Source organism: Pseudopipra pipra, chromosome 9, assembly GCF_036250125.1.
Source record: "Pseudopipra pipra isolate bDixPip1 chromosome 9, bDixPip1.hap1, whole genome shotgun sequence".
NCBI lineage: Eukaryota > Metazoa > Chordata > Aves > Passeriformes > Pipridae > Pseudopipra > Pseudopipra pipra.
Window position 1 is genome coordinate 5,773,198 of NC_087557.1, and position 15,694 is coordinate 5,788,891.

The 15,694-nt window shown below is 41.9% G+C and overlaps 2 protein-coding genes across 9 annotated transcripts in view; both read right to left on the minus strand.

Annotated features, from left to right (window-relative positions):
- The window catches only part of RXRG (retinoid X receptor gamma), a 48,004-nt gene extending 47,887 nt beyond the window's left edge, over positions 1–117 (minus strand). Inside the window, exon 1 of the mRNA XM_064664303.1 lies at positions 1–117. The gene's annotated coding sequence lies outside the window, so the exon portion shown is untranslated.
- LOC135418726 (E-selectin-like) overlaps positions 93–15,694 on the minus strand; it is a 25,838-nt gene continuing 10,236 nt past the window's right edge. For 3 of the 8 annotated variants that reach the window (XM_064664298.1, XM_064664297.1, XM_064664295.1), the window contains exons 3-16: positions 8,030–8,191; positions 7,671–7,749; positions 6,844–7,230; positions 6,289–6,396; positions 5,989–6,174; positions 5,199–5,384; positions 4,912–5,091; positions 4,202–4,387; positions 3,915–4,094; positions 3,451–3,636; positions 2,390–2,497; positions 1,904–1,925; positions 1,723–1,794; positions 337–1,367 (exon numbers count right to left, since the gene is read on the minus strand). In XM_064664298.1, coding sequence (XP_064520368.1) covers positions 1,737–1,794; positions 1,904–1,925; positions 2,390–2,497; positions 3,451–3,636; positions 3,915–4,094; positions 4,202–4,387; positions 4,912–5,091; positions 5,199–5,384; positions 5,989–6,174; positions 6,289–6,396; positions 6,844–7,230; positions 7,671–7,707 — 1,824 coding nt within the window. In that variant the 5' untranslated portion in view covers positions 7,708–7,749; positions 8,030–8,191 and the 3' untranslated portion in view covers positions 337–1,367; positions 1,723–1,736. Of the gene's footprint in view, positions 196–336; positions 1,368–1,722; positions 1,795–1,903; positions 1,926–2,389; positions 2,498–3,450; positions 3,637–3,914; positions 4,095–4,201; positions 4,388–4,911; positions 5,092–5,198; positions 5,385–5,988; positions 6,175–6,288; positions 6,397–6,843; positions 7,231–7,670; positions 7,750–8,029; positions 8,192–10,437; positions 10,894–11,209; positions 13,040–15,694 lie in introns of those variants that run through there. The other 5 variants (XM_064664299.1, XM_064664300.1, XM_064664301.1 and 2 more) reach the window with 5 other exon arrangements.

Genomic DNA, 15,694 nt, shown 5'->3' on the forward strand with positions numbered 1-15,694 from the left:
TTGCTTCTCCTTCTGCTCTCCTCTGCCTCCTGAATACACCTCTCAGAGCTCACTGCTGGTCCAGACAACAGCTTCATGGGACACACTGCTGAGCCTTCTTCCTTTCAGGACTGAGGATGCTGGTTTGGGATCCAGCTCTGGCTGCGCTAGTTCCAAGCACTCAGCTCCATCTGCTGGCTGCTCTGTCCTTGACCGCTATGGAAACATGGAAAGCTCCATTAGGGACAGCCCCACGTTTAGCCAGTCTTCTCCCAGCCCTCACATTCTGCAGTTGAAGCCACAGTCACAGGGCTGACCCAAATCATTTAAATGATGCACGTTTCCAAAAAGGGAACATTACGTTGAAAATATTTTATTAAATAATGTTACAAACAGGACAATACATATCAGATTAAATCAGAGATTTTTAATTTATAATCATAACTTAAACATAATTTAAGAAAGACTTTCTAGACATACAAATCTCAGGCTCCCATTTTATTTGCAAATAGTATGCAGGCACAAAATCTATACAAACACCTCCAATTTATTTTAAAATTACTTGGGCCAAGATCAATGGCCACAGACCTACTCAAGAACAAGTATTTTACATTACAGTTAACAGCATAGAAACATCCTCAGTAACAGTTAAAAATTAAATACATATGTATATACATGCATTACAGTGCATAATCCCACAGGGATGAGATAATTCCAGATCTACCTGCTGCCTTCAGAAACCAGAGTACCTTGTATAAGCACTATGGTTCCTAGTGCTATTATTAGAAAAACCAAAAAAAACCAAACCAGTGGGTTTAAAGTCTCTAAGTTTTTTGGGGTATGCAGCAGAAACCCAAATAATTGCCAATATCTGCACAGGTACATTTATTGACTGGGACATCCTCTCAAACTGACTTCCAAAAACCAGGATCAGTGGTTTCAAAGCCATTCAACGAATACTTTTTCACACTGATTATTCTGTTTCTGCCAGCATAACCCATAGGACTCCAGAGAAGACACCTCCAGCAGTGTAGTAAGTGATGTGAAATAATGCATGTCTTCACTTCACCTCGGTACCTTTGAGTGGAGCAGAGGAGGAACCAGCCTCCTCTTTAGGCAGCAGCACACTCTTTGCTCACCATCTGGACAGGACATGGCAAGCTCCCAGTTATCATAACTACATGACTGAATGTAGACAGTATTTTGCCAGAAGGCCAGAGTTTTACTCTCTGCTTGTCTTCAGTGGAAATACCCGACAGCTTGAGCTCAAAATTTCTGAGTAAATACACAAGGTCTTTTGTATTGCAAGAGGTAAAAACATCTGGACAGCTGCTGATTTGCATGCAGCTTCATTTTCCAGAAATCTGAGACAAAGGTGGCTTCCATTCCTGCAGAGAGAATAAAATTCCTCCATAAATCAGAAAATTGGCATAGATTTGTATTTGCTCTCATTTCAGAGGAATTTTGTATGCAGCAGGTAGCAAAACTGCACAAAAATGTTACTAATACTATATGCAGCTGGACAGAACCCCAAGCACAATCATCCTTAAGGAGCTGAATAACTATTTCTAATGCAATAAATCCATCAGTCTTGTTAGGAATTTCCATGCAATGCCAAGATGCATATTAGGTACCCCAAAGCACATATTGCTGTTTCAGTAATGGTATAGCAATTAGCAGCTCTGATTGCTTGTGTGATAGAAAGGAAGAGAATTTGGGAGTGCAGCCTTCTCATGCACTTACCTGAAACACCTGAGCTAGACATCCTGGCCAGCACTTTGGAAAATACCTTCAGTGGCTGTTTCATGCTGGTTACTGTAAAATACAGAATGAAAAGTACTTTAATGACAACAGATTTATATCAAATGGATTTTAGCAAAGGGATGGGACTGTTTTTCATGTAGCTTTTTGAGACACAACTTACCTGAAGGGAATAAATTTCTTTGCTGCAAGAAGAATAAGAAAAGGTATTAGATTTCAAGACAAAAGCCCCCTCATGCAAACATTTTCTTCTATTAAAAAACTCTGAATATCTCAAAAAATGTCATTATCTATCAATAAATCTCACAGGCAGTTATTAATGTGTCATTAGCCCCATCTCAAATTCTCATTCACTTTCCCTGGAAGCAGTTACCAATAAATAAAGTGCTGCTTTTTTCATCTAATTCTTGTTTTCTACACATTTGTTTTTTACTATTTTTTCACTTTTTCAGATGTTCATCCAAAAGCCAGGCATGGCACGTGTGGGTCTTTGAAAACAAATTTGGAACTTGTCAAAGTACGGAATTAACACTTTTTCAAAAAGCAAGGTACAGGGCTTTGGAGTTTTTGGTTTTTTTGATTCCTTTTTCTCCACTGAAAACTTTACAGGAAGGTAAATAAAACCAGTGGCCCCGGATCAACTGCTCACCTTTTCTCCGGAAGCGTTTTGCAAGCCAAAGGAGGAACGATGCCGTGGACAGCAGGGAGGCAGATGTGGCTGCTATGCCCACAGTGACGTAGCTGACTAGCTCAGGAGCTGAAAGGATGAAAAGGTTTCAGTGAGATCAAGAGGCCTATGTGGTTTTTGAAGCCCTCTCTACTACTTCTTCCCTTTTCTTGTGCTCTTCAAGAGGAATCAGAATTGCAGCTTGTAACCCTTAAGTTTTCTCTTGATGAGACAGGACATATCCTGTACACAAGGTAAAAAGCTGCATACTAAAAATTAACCCACCCATTTGCAAAGCAATGGCAAGGCAACAAGCTCCTACAACAGGGTCTGTCTAACCTCCAGCTTCACATGGCAATTTGTGCTCATTTTATTTTTCATGTTTCAGTTCATATTTTAACTCCCTGTGTGCCATCTTCCTCTTTGACCAGTACTGTTGAGATAATGAAATTATTCAAGGATCTAAATTCTGCTCAAGCAAATGTAAGTGGAGTTGAGGTTTTAGGACCTCAGGCATTTCAGGCAGGCTCAGGGTGTTCTCACTGAGGACAGTGACAGAGCTCTTACTTCCTTGAATGAGAAGGCAAGGCTGAGCCTCCTTTCCTTTGAACCTGCAGCCTGACAGAAAAGCTCTGTGAGGTCTTTTGGCTGAGGAGTTCATCCAAGAAACTATCACATCAAATTAAAAAACCTATAAACTTTTCCACGGAGAAACAGATGAATGCAGAGTTTCCCACAAGGTTCCGTTTCTCTAGAAAAGCCTTTGTCTTTATTCATATGAAAAAAGCTCAACATGAGAAATATTTTAATGAAAAAACGAACAAAACAACCTGAAATTAGGTTGCAGCTTTTGGGTTTTGGATAAGAAATCAACATTTTTCATCAAGATCTTTTAGTATTTTTCCCCTTCTCTATTTTCTTCAATTCATGGACTTCACTAGATGTTCTAGCTCACTGGTTGGTATTACCACCACCACCCCTCCCCACCTCATCTTACTAGAAACCCAGTGCCACCTCTCTGTGGTTAGTCACGTGTAAAATACCTTCACATGTGGGCAGGCTGGCACTCCAGGCTCCTGAGTGACTGCACTCCAGAACATGAGAGCCATTGAGATTCCATCCCTCAAGACAGCTGAAGTGGCAGGAGGTGTTGTATGTGAACATCCCAGCACCATGTGAGCAATCCATAGAGCCTTTCTCAGGAGAGCTCAGTGGTTCACACTGTACAACTGAAACACAGAAAGAAGTGGTTAAGAGTCATTAAAGAATTTCCTGCCTTGGCACTATTGTTTGCATTGGCAGATGTACACTTTTTTCCAAAATTCTTTTGACTTTGGGATGGGAGCAGCTCACAGAACTGTGAGCAGGCATTTCTAAGGCAGGGCAACTCACAGCTGAAAACATGGGAGCATAATTTAGTCTGGAGCCAGGACCCCAAAGGAATATGGATTTCAGTGTGTTCCCCAGTGACCAGCAAACTGCCATTTGCCAACCCAGTAAGTCTCACCTTTGCATTTTGGCACTGGCTCTGACCACTGTCCCTGTGCCGTGCACTCAGTGCTGGATGGGCCATCCACAACGTAGCCCTCATTGCAGTGGAACTCACAGCGTGAGCCATAGGTGAGATCTGCACGATCACAGGTCACAGACCCTTCTTCTGGCCAGCTTACAGCCTCACACCTCACAGCTGCAACACAAGGAGATCAACAGAAATCAGCACAGAGGCCCCAGGAAAACCACATGCCAAAGCTGACAGCCCTGAGTGCTCAGGTGAGCAGGGGTAGGGAAAAGTACCTGCACAGGATGGCTGCTGCCTGTCCCAGGCTCCAGAAGACCCACACTGCAGGGTGGCTGGTCCTGTCAGGGTAAAGCCTTCCTCACAGGTGAACTCGCAGATGGTACCCCAGGTGAGCTCCAGAGAGGGATGGGAGCAGTTCACAGCACCGTGGGCAGGCATTTCCAAGGCAGGACAGGTCACAGCTGAAGAGAACAAGAGACAGCACAGAGCTTAGCTTGGAGTAGGTCAAGATAAACACTCCTGTGAGCTGACAAAAGAACATGCCCTGCTTGAAGCTGTCCCCTACAGAGCCACAGCACCTCCCTTCAGACCTAGTGGTGTCTCAGAAACAGTGATTTCAGCATCTTACACAGTGCAGCCAGAGCCCCCAGACATGCACACAAGCTATCCTGGGAATGGCTCCAGATTATACTCCACAGTGGACTGCACAAATGGACACTGGCTCCCACTTGGGGTTTAGGGAATAAAGAGCTCCTGTCAGAACACTCCACTCCAAAAGCCTGTTATTCTATGTACTGGGGACACCGTCCCCAAGTGTTGTTTGTCTCCCTGCACTGCTGTTTCCTCATTAATACAAGAGGTGAAATGACCTCACCTTGAGATCTGCTTATGAAAAGTGCTCTACTACATTGAATGAGGAGGTCTCTTCAGATTCCTTGATCTACTCTAAGCCTTATTTGATGGTTTCCAACCCAGTAAGTCTCACCTTTGCATTTTGGCACTGGCTCTGACCACTGTCCCTGTGCCATGCACTCAGTGCTGGATGGGCCATCCACAACGTAGCCCTCATTGCAGTGGAACTCACAGCGTGAGCCATAGGTGAGATCTGCAGGATCACAGGTCACAGACCCTTCTTCTGGCCAGCTTACAGCTTCACACCTCACAGCTGCAACACAAGGAGATCAACAGAAATTAGCACAGAGGCCTCAGGAAAACCACATGCCAAAGCTGACAGCCCTGAGTGCTCAGGTGAGCAGGGGTAGGGAAAGGTACCTGCACAGGATGGCTGCTGCCTGTCCCAGGCTCCAGAAGACCCACACTGCAGGGTGGCTGGTCCTGTCAGGGTAAAGCCTTCCTCACAGGTGAACTCGCAGATGGTACCCCAGGTGAGCTCCAGAGAGGGATGGGAGCAGTTCCCAGCACCGTGGGCAGGCATTTCCAAGGCAGGACAGGTCACAGCTGAAGAGCACAAGAGACAGCACAGAGCTTAGCTTGTAACAAATCAAATTTTTTTATTTTCTGAAACTTATCAACATACCCACTAAACGGGAGCAGCTTTAGAAAGGAGATTTACTATGCTGCCATTTCAGAAAACAGGCAGGAGAGGCAACATCTCAAAATGGAAAACTGAATCTTAAGGCAAGACTGTAAATTCATTCACAGCTCATAACAGCAACTTGATTTTGATTCCTGTTGGGTGATGTTTGATGCTTTTATTTGCTTCAAACTGTAGCTTATTCTAAGCCAAGAACCTCAAAAAATAATTCCTACAGTCAGGTGTAACTAGCCTGTTATGAGCAGTCTCACAGGTTGGTCATTTCCATTCCCCGTTCCCACCCAAGAGGTGGAAAAATCTTCCCCTACAAGCAGGGAAAGATGTTTTTGGCCAGGGCCAAAACATTCATCCTGCCCATTTCATCCCTTCAGGAACAGAGACCCGTGTAGTGAAACAAAATAGCACCCACACCGTGTAATTAGTTCCAAAGGAATTGGCAAGAGTTCAATTTTTATGTACTGACAGAGAAACAAGTTTACAGAGCTGTGTATAATGCAGAAAGCTCACGTTTGCACGCTGCAAGGGGGGCAGACCAGACCCCAGAGGAGGTGCAGTGTACAGATTCCAGTGCAGTCAGTTCATAGCCTTCCTCACACTGAACTGTGCAGGATGAGTTGTAGTTGAAGTTCCCCAATGGATGGTTGCACTCGAGGCTCCCGTGCTCAGGTTTCCTTAGTGGATCACAACTCTCAACTTCAGAGAAGCACAAGAAGGTACACAGTCAGGGGCATGAGCAGCTAAACCAACAAGCCAAAATGAACACCAGCCAGCATGGGCTGGTCAAAAAGCAGGATGAAATAATCTTACCAAACTCGCATTCAGGGCCATAGAACCCAGGGTTACAATGGCAGGTGTGACTGTTAATAGTCTCTATACATTCTCCACGGCCACTGCAGAGAGATGGGTTGCAAGAAGCTGAAAAAAATAATACAGCAAATTATAAAGGAATCAACGATGGCCACTAAGGAAACGTGGCTAGCAATTTGTTTATCTTTCTGACACTAAGCAAGCCCTTTGTATAGCAAAACAAAATCATAGGGTTTGGTACTTAAGATTATCCTGTAATTTCACAGAAAGGATTCTGAAATCCACACTTTTGACAGACTAGTTCACAGTGAAAGGATTCTACTGGCTGGAAACTCCCAAGACCACTTGTTCTCAGGTAGATATTAGCAATATTTAAAATGCAAAAGGAACAATAAAACTAAGTCTTAGAACAAGGACAACCTCTACCCTGAAAGCAAGCATAAGTGTACAAGTGCTTACAGGGTCAGGTAGGTAATATGTAAGACTAAACAACTCATCCCACCCACCATCTCACCTCCACAGGGACACACTAGAATGACCTTTATCACTCCATACCTGTGTAGCACAAGGCGACCTTCTTTTTCTCACACTGTTCATCATTCCATTTGCCATCATCCTTCCCTCTTTTGATGTAGATTTCCACGCAGTCCTCGTTGTTCCCTTTGCCATTTGGCTCCCCTGAAGCCCAGTTTCTCGCTTCTTCTGTCAGTTCTTTGTTAGTTCCAACCCAGGTCCACACATCATTAATTTTTCTGATTCCAATCCAGTAGTAACCCGGATTATAGGGTAAGAAGTTATTGAGATAGTTGATTTCCTCCTTATTCTGAATGGCAACCATGTTAGTATACCTCTTTTTGCACCACTCCTCTGCTTCCCTGTAGGTCATGTTTCTGTCTGAATAATGGTATGTCCAACCATTCGCCCCCTGCAGCACTGTAAGTCCTAGAATGAAAAGATGTCCAAAAGTTGGTGTCTGACTTTTCCCCTCCTCTCTCTCCAGAAAAGGATAAATAAAGCTCTATAAATATTGCAACCTTGTCAATATCTGAAACTGCATAAAAATCAATGGCAATTATTTTATAAATAATCAACTGGCAAGTTTCAAACCAGGCTTGTCAGATCCAAGTACAGGGACTTCAGCCTGTGAAACTATGTCTGGCCACAGAAAGCTTTGGGACTTCACAGCAGGCTATAGGAGCCAAGTATGGATTTGACAGGCAAGCAGGGAAACGTGCCATTGCAGCTAGAGGTGCTTCTGTGTGAACCCAGGCTCAGGTTAGTTAGGGCAGGTTCAAAAGTTCTTTTAATGCTGAGCTCAAACAGAACAGTCACATTAATATTACCATCCAAATACTTTTCTACATGGAGCAATACACACTTACCATAAGTAAGAAGAGATAGGAACCACAAGCAAACCATGTTTGAGTGTTTTCTCTTCTTTATCTTTTAAAGCAGGTGGCTCTGAGAGACCAAAGAAACACATTTGTAAAGAACAAACACTGACTTGTTACAATTCAATATAAAATACTGCCTATGCAATTTTTTTCTACATGCTTTGAAACAATTATTCTAAAAACTTAAATAAGCTTTCAATTTTTCTGGAAATTATTCATTTTAAAACAGTTCTTCGTATCAAGAAATCTTTTAAAAGTGAACAGCTTTAAAGGACACAGAACTGCAGCTGTCCAGCTCTCTTTTAGCTGAGCAGTTAAACAGAACAGCACAGTGCATTCCTACTCACAGGTCGCAGCTGCAGAGTCCCCGTGGCAGAAGTTCCTCTGCAATATTTCTCAGTGGCTCCTTTCCGTGGCTAAGTTGATGAACTCGGACTTGAAGATCAAGTTCAGCTCCAAGTGCCTCGACTCTGTAATCCCCTGCCTTTTATTCCCTCAACTAGCCACTCCTGCACGAGACAGGAAAGACGTTTGGAAAAAAATATCTTGGAAAATCCCGGGATCTGGCCCTCCCCTCACATTAAAACGGATGTCTTTTCTCCTGACAAATCAACCCTCCAGGAAAGACACACTGTGCTGACAAACTGCCAAGTGGCACACTTTACATGCTCTTACTGACAGAAACACACAATTCCAGGATATCAAGGAGGAGGAAGACAGTTCGAGTTGGCTGCATGAATAAGCAGATTCCAGTCTTTCACCTGGCACAGTGTTTTGCACCAAGGAGGTGCCAGTTCTTCAGGTATCTCAGTAGGAAAGGCACCAACACTCAAAGCTGGTTAACTAAGTTTGAGTAAAAGATGAACTGCAGCACTGGACAAGCCCTTCCCTGTGGACAGCACGGTGTGCAGAGCTCTCATCTGTGGGAAGGTTTGCCAGTCCCAGGATTGCTAATTCTCTTCTACAGTCCTGCTCACAATACAGGTTCATCAGTCACTTGTAGCAGTCAAGCTTGGAATGTGGATTTCACTTGGACTATATGCTCCAATATCCTGATCTCAATAGAGTTACAATTCCTGAACAGGTGCACATAATATTCCAGGTGGACAAGACAATACACTGAATTCATGCACATTTATTGTCTATACACTGATAAATTACACTACTGCATAAAACTTCACCATTATGGATGAGGTTTAATGAGGCTCAACACGCAAAGGACTCAACAAGGGTTGTCAGCTATAGGAGGGCACAGGGTAGCACCCACTTCATATCTGTAAAGCTATAGTTTATCTGTAAAGTTATAGTTTATACAGTGCATGTTGGAGCTCTTATTTTGGAGTCTCAGCCTTGTCTTACAAAAAAACCAACAGTGACTCCTGGATTCCAAGCTAACATTTCAATTGGGACCAATTCCCAATTTTTTCACAAAAAAAAAATTTGTCACCTAGCCACATCTTAATAGATCTCTGCCCATCAAAGGAATCCACCTCAAAAAAGAGCATAGAATAAAGAGTATATTCTAAAACAGCCTCAGTTATTAACAAAATATGGAAATTGCAAAAAAAAAGATCTAGAAAGCAAGTCAAAGTTAGTTACTGAAGAGTGTAAGGATTAAAACCACCATACTGCATATTTGTAGGGAGAGGAACACTTCCCAGCAGGTGTGAACCAGCAAAGCTAGAAACACAAACTGACCATCAGGAAACTCTGGAAAGCTGAGGTTAGCTCTTGGCTGGCCTGGGCCAGCTTTGCTTAGAAGAACCAGACTTCCAGAGGTTTCCAGGCAACATCAGGTCAGGACTGCTACATCTTTAGCCTCTGCTGTAAATTGGGAATGAAAACACTCCCAGTTTGCCAACCCTTCTCTATTAGGAAGGTTTACCACCTGAAGAAAACAGACAGGAGCTGGTGCTTTTAAAGCACCTGTACAGTACCTTGTGCAGCAGGACATAATTTCCCAGGGGTTCTGTAAACATTATTGTAACACAGACTAATGTTAATGGGTCTTGAGAGGGCAGGCTTTTTTTATTTTCTAAAACATTGATTAGCTGCTATAATTATAGATATTATAGAAAAAAAAATTACAGGCAACTCCAGAACAGTTTTTACCCTCTCAGGAGCCAGAAAACCCTACTTTTTTTTTTCCTGGATATTCCCTTTTCCAAATCATTTAATGAGCTTCCTACTGGTAAGTGCTCATCCTTGTCATGGCAGAAGCTCTGAAGCCAAGCGGGAAAACTTCAGCAGAATTGCTTTGTCAATGGAATCTCCGGAGGAAGGAAGAGAATATTTCAGAATTTACAATAGTCTTCCTTCACGTGGGCTGTCTGAGACCTCCTGTCTGCAGCAGATAAAGAACCCTCCCCAAAAAATAACAAAACAGCAAAGCCTAAAAGCAATATGCTTGTAAAAATTCCAGACTAAAAAAAGACTGACTCTTTTTGTTGGCAGTATTCCCTTATACACTGAGAGGGGGCTCTTTTTGGTTTTTCCCAGGGAATTCTGCCATTCACTGATTACATTTTTATTTCCTTGTAATATCATGGAAGATGAACACATGCAAAATTTTCGAAGGGGAAAAAAAAAAATCCTGAAAAGCATTTTCCAAAGCACAACAGAAGTTAGAACCTCTTTATTAAGTCAAAAGCACTTAAAATTTCAACCCTATTGCTCAGGAAGACTGGGATTCCTCCAAGCTAAAGCTCATACTGGAAATATGGCCTAAGTTATATAGGTATTTCAGGAAAAATACCTGTGATACAGTTACTCAGATTGAGCTGTAGATAATCAAGCTAGCAATGCCATGCAGCCTGCCCCTTAGCTGGTTTCCATGTTACTGGTTTGTTCTCTTCTCACAGTTATTTCACATTCATGCTTTTTTCCTCTTTTGCCACTTGATTTGGGAACATAAGAGCCTCCTTTCTGGTGCTGTACAGAGCTGGGAAGTTGTCCACTCTCCTCTTACACTACATGGGCACAGACATAGTTCCTTAAAATTAATACAATTCCTCTCTGCCAGAAAAATAGGAGACTCTAAACTTTAGGCAAACTTTTAGAGATGCTGAACACTTATTTTTCTTATACACTCCAGGCTTTCATTCCCACAAATGAAAGCCCAGCTTTTTACAAGCTTTTTTTACAAGTGAATGGGAATACTCCAGATCACCTCTTTTCCCTTACAAACAGAGGTGCCTAACAAGGATTATCTAATAGCAACTGATTTTCTAGTGGGAGGGTTTCCTTAGCAGGCCACTATGAGATAGAGAGGGTAAGAAAAGGCTATGTAAACATATTAGGAGTAAAAACAACAAACCCCAGTGGGGTCTGCTATTTAAAGGACAGGAATGGACAGAGGACATGTCAAATGGCATTTCTTTTATACAGAGAAAAGTTGATAGATACTCACTGCAAAAGTGTTATGCACCAGGAAAAGAGAACAGGTCAGAGTAGGAAAGACTGAAGACTCTTTATATTAGTTACAGGCAATCAAGCTACTGTTTAAGGATCCAAACCCCAGTAATTACCTTTGGGAGTATGGGAAAAGGTGTCAGAGGGCTGGCAAAAAGCAAATATTGCCTTTCTGTGTCTAGGAAAGGAAGATCAAGGTAATTAGAAGCCGGGCCTTCCACGTGAGCTCCTAGAAAAATACCAGAATAACACTGAAAAAATGTTAAAGAAAACAATTGAAAAATCAGCAGGCAGCTGCTAAGCTGTTCAGAACAGCTGACACTGATAGAATTGATCTCTTCCTGGCAGATCAATCAAGTTGGTGGTCTAGGTTGAGTCAGGAACAAAGAAACAATAGTGGACTATGGTTTGTTATAATTAAGACTTTTAATAATGTCCCATGAGACATTCTTATGAGGAAACAAGTGCAACAATGCTTAGTTGAAATCACCATAAAATGAGCATATAAGAGATGGAATCACTACTCAAAGGGCAGTTTTTCAAAGATCACTCTCTGTCCAAGAGAACTATTTTATTCCCACCCCACTGTACAAAAGGGTGATGGAGGAAAGAAATCTTTACCACCTTCTAAAACCTAAAAGTTATTCCAGAGTACTTAGGAGGCATGTGATCAACAATGTTTTATGTCCAGTTGGTGCATAACAAGTAGTGGTGGCTTGATTTGTAGTGACAAAGTTTCAAAGGAAAATTTTCCAAAGAAACCATGAAATGCTAAAACAGGAGTTTTGTAGAGTCTACCTTTCTGTTGGAAATTTCAAGTCTTGGTTTGAAAAACATTTTTCAGTATCTTTATCAGTAGCTTATGAAAACTCAATGCAATGCAAATTACTTTGCATTATCTAAAGTTCTCTGTTGAACTTGCAGAAATCACAAATCCAAGGTAAATACAGAACATGGTGGGATCTCAGGTAAGCAGAATATACAGTCATCTATTTGTACGTATAAAAAAAGGCAAAGATTCATTTTCCACGTCTTTAGAAAAGACTTTTTCTTCACCTACACGGTAAGATTACACCTGCATTTACGTATTTGTAAGTCTTCCTTTTTTAAAATGTTAATGATTCTGTTATGTCAACAGACAAAAAACCAGAGCATTAAGTACCTCTGAGTAATCCAGTTCCATCTCTCTCCTAGAAGGTATATTCCTCATTCCTAAATTAAAACACTTGATCACTACTTATGTCAAAATGTTTTGTATAACAGACATTTATTCCATGGCAAAGAGCTGTAGAGCCACTTGAAATTTTGAAGTAATGGAAAAGTGTCCACCTTCACCCACAGTGACGCTCACTAGAAGAGGAAAAATAAGAGCTTTAGCCAGCCTTGAGGGGAAAAGGAGTTCTGGTGCCAGTAGAGAAGGTGTTTCCTGTTTGGAGAGGAGCTTTAATGCTAATTCTTCAAAAATTCAGAGACAAAAGGTTTAAGGCACAAGTTTTCCCCGAGGTCTAGATGGGAAGCAAAGATAATTTCCAAACACATACTCATCCCTTCTTAGCCTCTGTGTCTCATTAAGTGTGAATAAGGTAGGCAGTGCAACTGCTACCAAGGCGCTGGAATTTTGCAAGGCTGCCTCAGACAGTCTCCACTCTGTCTGGAGTGGAACCCCAGGAGCCAGAAAATCTTATCTCTCCTTCTTATTTTGGGAACTCTGCTGTGACTCACAGTGCTCAATTTCCCCCAAACAGGCAAAAATACCCACTGAAGAATCCACCCCGAGGCCAGGGATCACTTGCACTGGGCCAGCTGGGATTCAGAGCACTGAAACATCAAAGAAAGCAAAGGAGCAGAGGAAACAATGACCCACACCTTGAGTTAAGATAAAAGCAGGGCAGGCCTTAACATCACACATTGGCAGTCCATGGGTGCAGGTGGAACTGATCCCATGCAGAACTATGAATTTTGTTTTGCAGATTCTTTGCATATCTTCTGCCTAGCTCTGTTCCCAGAAAACACTGCTTTGACTCAGAGAGTATGTGAACTATGGGCAGCACTGGAGTTCTGACATGACCTTCCATTCTCCATTTGCAGTATTATGAGGGAGAGACTACAAAAAAAGGATGAAGAGGCAGTAGCTTCCCTTCTTTACTAATACTCCTCACCATTTGTTTACAAATTCCAAGCTTCAGATCTGTTCTCTTCTGTGATTAAGTCAGTTCCAGGAACATCATTTTTACACATCAATGGACACAGAATTTAACGTGTTTGACTCCGTAACCAAATCAGTGTTCAATAACATATTTTAAAAATCATAAAATACAGCATCTTATCATTTCAATATTATGATTTCTTAAATTTCTCCATAAGTTTTCAGCCCAAATTGCCCATCTCAAGAGCTGTGCTGCTCTAGAAAGGAACATCTACTAAGCAAGCTTCAGTCAAGGACAGTCAGAGATGTTAGTCCTTAATTTTTTCATTGGGAAACAAGCAGTAAACAAACTCTCCAAATGCTACCTGCAGCAAATCACAAACCAGAGAGCCTCATTTTTTGAAGGACCTAGAAGTTTTGGATCATGTATCTGAAAAGTGTTTGGGTGATAGTGACCTCGGTATTTCAAGCCAAGCCCCAGAGATTATCATCACTGTCTGATGCCATCTATAAAACCAAGCAGCAGAAAGGCCCATCACCAAAACTACTGGAATTCTGTGGAGTGAGATCTTATCACTTGGTATCTGAAATCTTCAAGCCAGAAGACCAAAGTACAAGGAACAACTGCACAGGACTGAGAAGTAAAACCCCACTCAACAACAGCTGGCAGAGGCACATGATTCACACTACTCCTGATTTTTCTCAGTCAGACCACGAGAGAACAGAAGCTCTTGAATTAAATACTCTTTCAGGAGCACTTTTAGCCACTCCACCACAAGTTTGCCACAACCATGAATTATTCAAAGAAAGAAATTTATTTCTATCAGCTGGATATGTAATTACTTTTTAGGGCAGGCATGTTTAACACAAGGTTATTAGTGGAGAATACTTCAATTGCTGCATTATAGGAGTTATTTCAAGAACAAAGGAATCATCATTAACACTGAAAGCATTGGTATTAAATTGCTTAATATTATCATTTCCCAGAGAAAAAAAAACCATGGCACCACAAGGCTTTTTAAAGTTCCAGTTAACTGGTGTCAAGATAATTAGGACTTTCCTTATTTCCTGGGGCATGAAAACAATACTTTAACTTTCCCAGTGAACATTTTGCTCTTACAACACTTTTAGATTTCTTGACTCATCAGGAAGAATGAGTGTCACCTCCCCTGAAACTGCTGCACTTCCATATTTGAGCCTAAAAAGCAACCCACAAAGTCAATTTTCTCAGATGCTGAACATGTATCCCACCCCACAGACCCCATCAATAACCCTTCACCCTAAGGGTTGTCAAGCACTGGAACAGGCTGCCCAGGGAACTGGTGCAGTCACCATCCCTGGAGATATTTAGGTGCCTAGGGACATGGTTTAGTGGTGGACCTGGCAGTGTTAAGTTTATGGTTGGACTCTGATCCTAAGAGTTTTTTCCAAACTAAATGATTGATTCTATATTTATCCTTCCTGGTATAAATTAGTTGGGGTTTTTTCCCCTTTCATTTATCAATAGGCATTTACTCATCTTTTGTAGCAACACATAATCACAAACAATAGCAGAGCCTGATTATTTAGATGACAGAAGTAATAATAAAATAAGATAACTTTTATAATAGGCATTGGATCAGCAGGAAGGGAAGGAATTGCCATTTATCATTTATAAAATAATTCTGGGCCTGCATGCAACATTCTTATTTAAAGCAGTTAGGAGTTCAGTTTATTTGTACTTCTAAGCAACAAATAAATACAAATAAAATACAGAGGGGAAGCTGCCTTACTGCCAAAATAAAATGAAAGATCCAGATTTATGCTTACTTAAAGATAAGGAAATTAGCAGTGCAGTTGCTCTATACCTTCTAGAGTCAAAGACAGACAAAGGTTTATCTGAAGGTTAAGTCAAAGGACAAAAGTTCAGTTTATGTCCAGAATTCTGCAGGTAAGCCTTCATACTGTTACATTCCACATTCCTTCATTCTGATTTTTTTCCTAGGAAATGCAGTCCCAACACCATGACAAAGGAAGGACGTGGTTTCTCTCCAGGCTGAGTACCTCCAGCCCTAAACTCACCATTCAAAATAGCCTCATATCTCTAATCCATGAGTGCAAATGCGTGAGTTTACCTGGAAGAAGAGCAGCTGCAAGGCCCTTCTATTCAGGATGTCACATATCCCACACAAATGAACTCTGATCAATTAAACAACTCATTCACACTGTTTGTCTCTGCAGACCACAGGGTAACAGCTGGGACTCAGGAATCATCACCTGCACACCACTTCCATCATGCCCCCAACATATGGTGCCAGGCACGGACACGGAGAGCAGGGAAGGACAACCAAAGGACAGCAGAGCCCTGGAAACAAACCTAGCGGGCTGGTTTCACTGAACCAGGGGATTCAAGGCAGGAGCACTCATTCAGTACTTCAAAGACTAACAATCCTGTGACAGGCAGGTGATATTTATG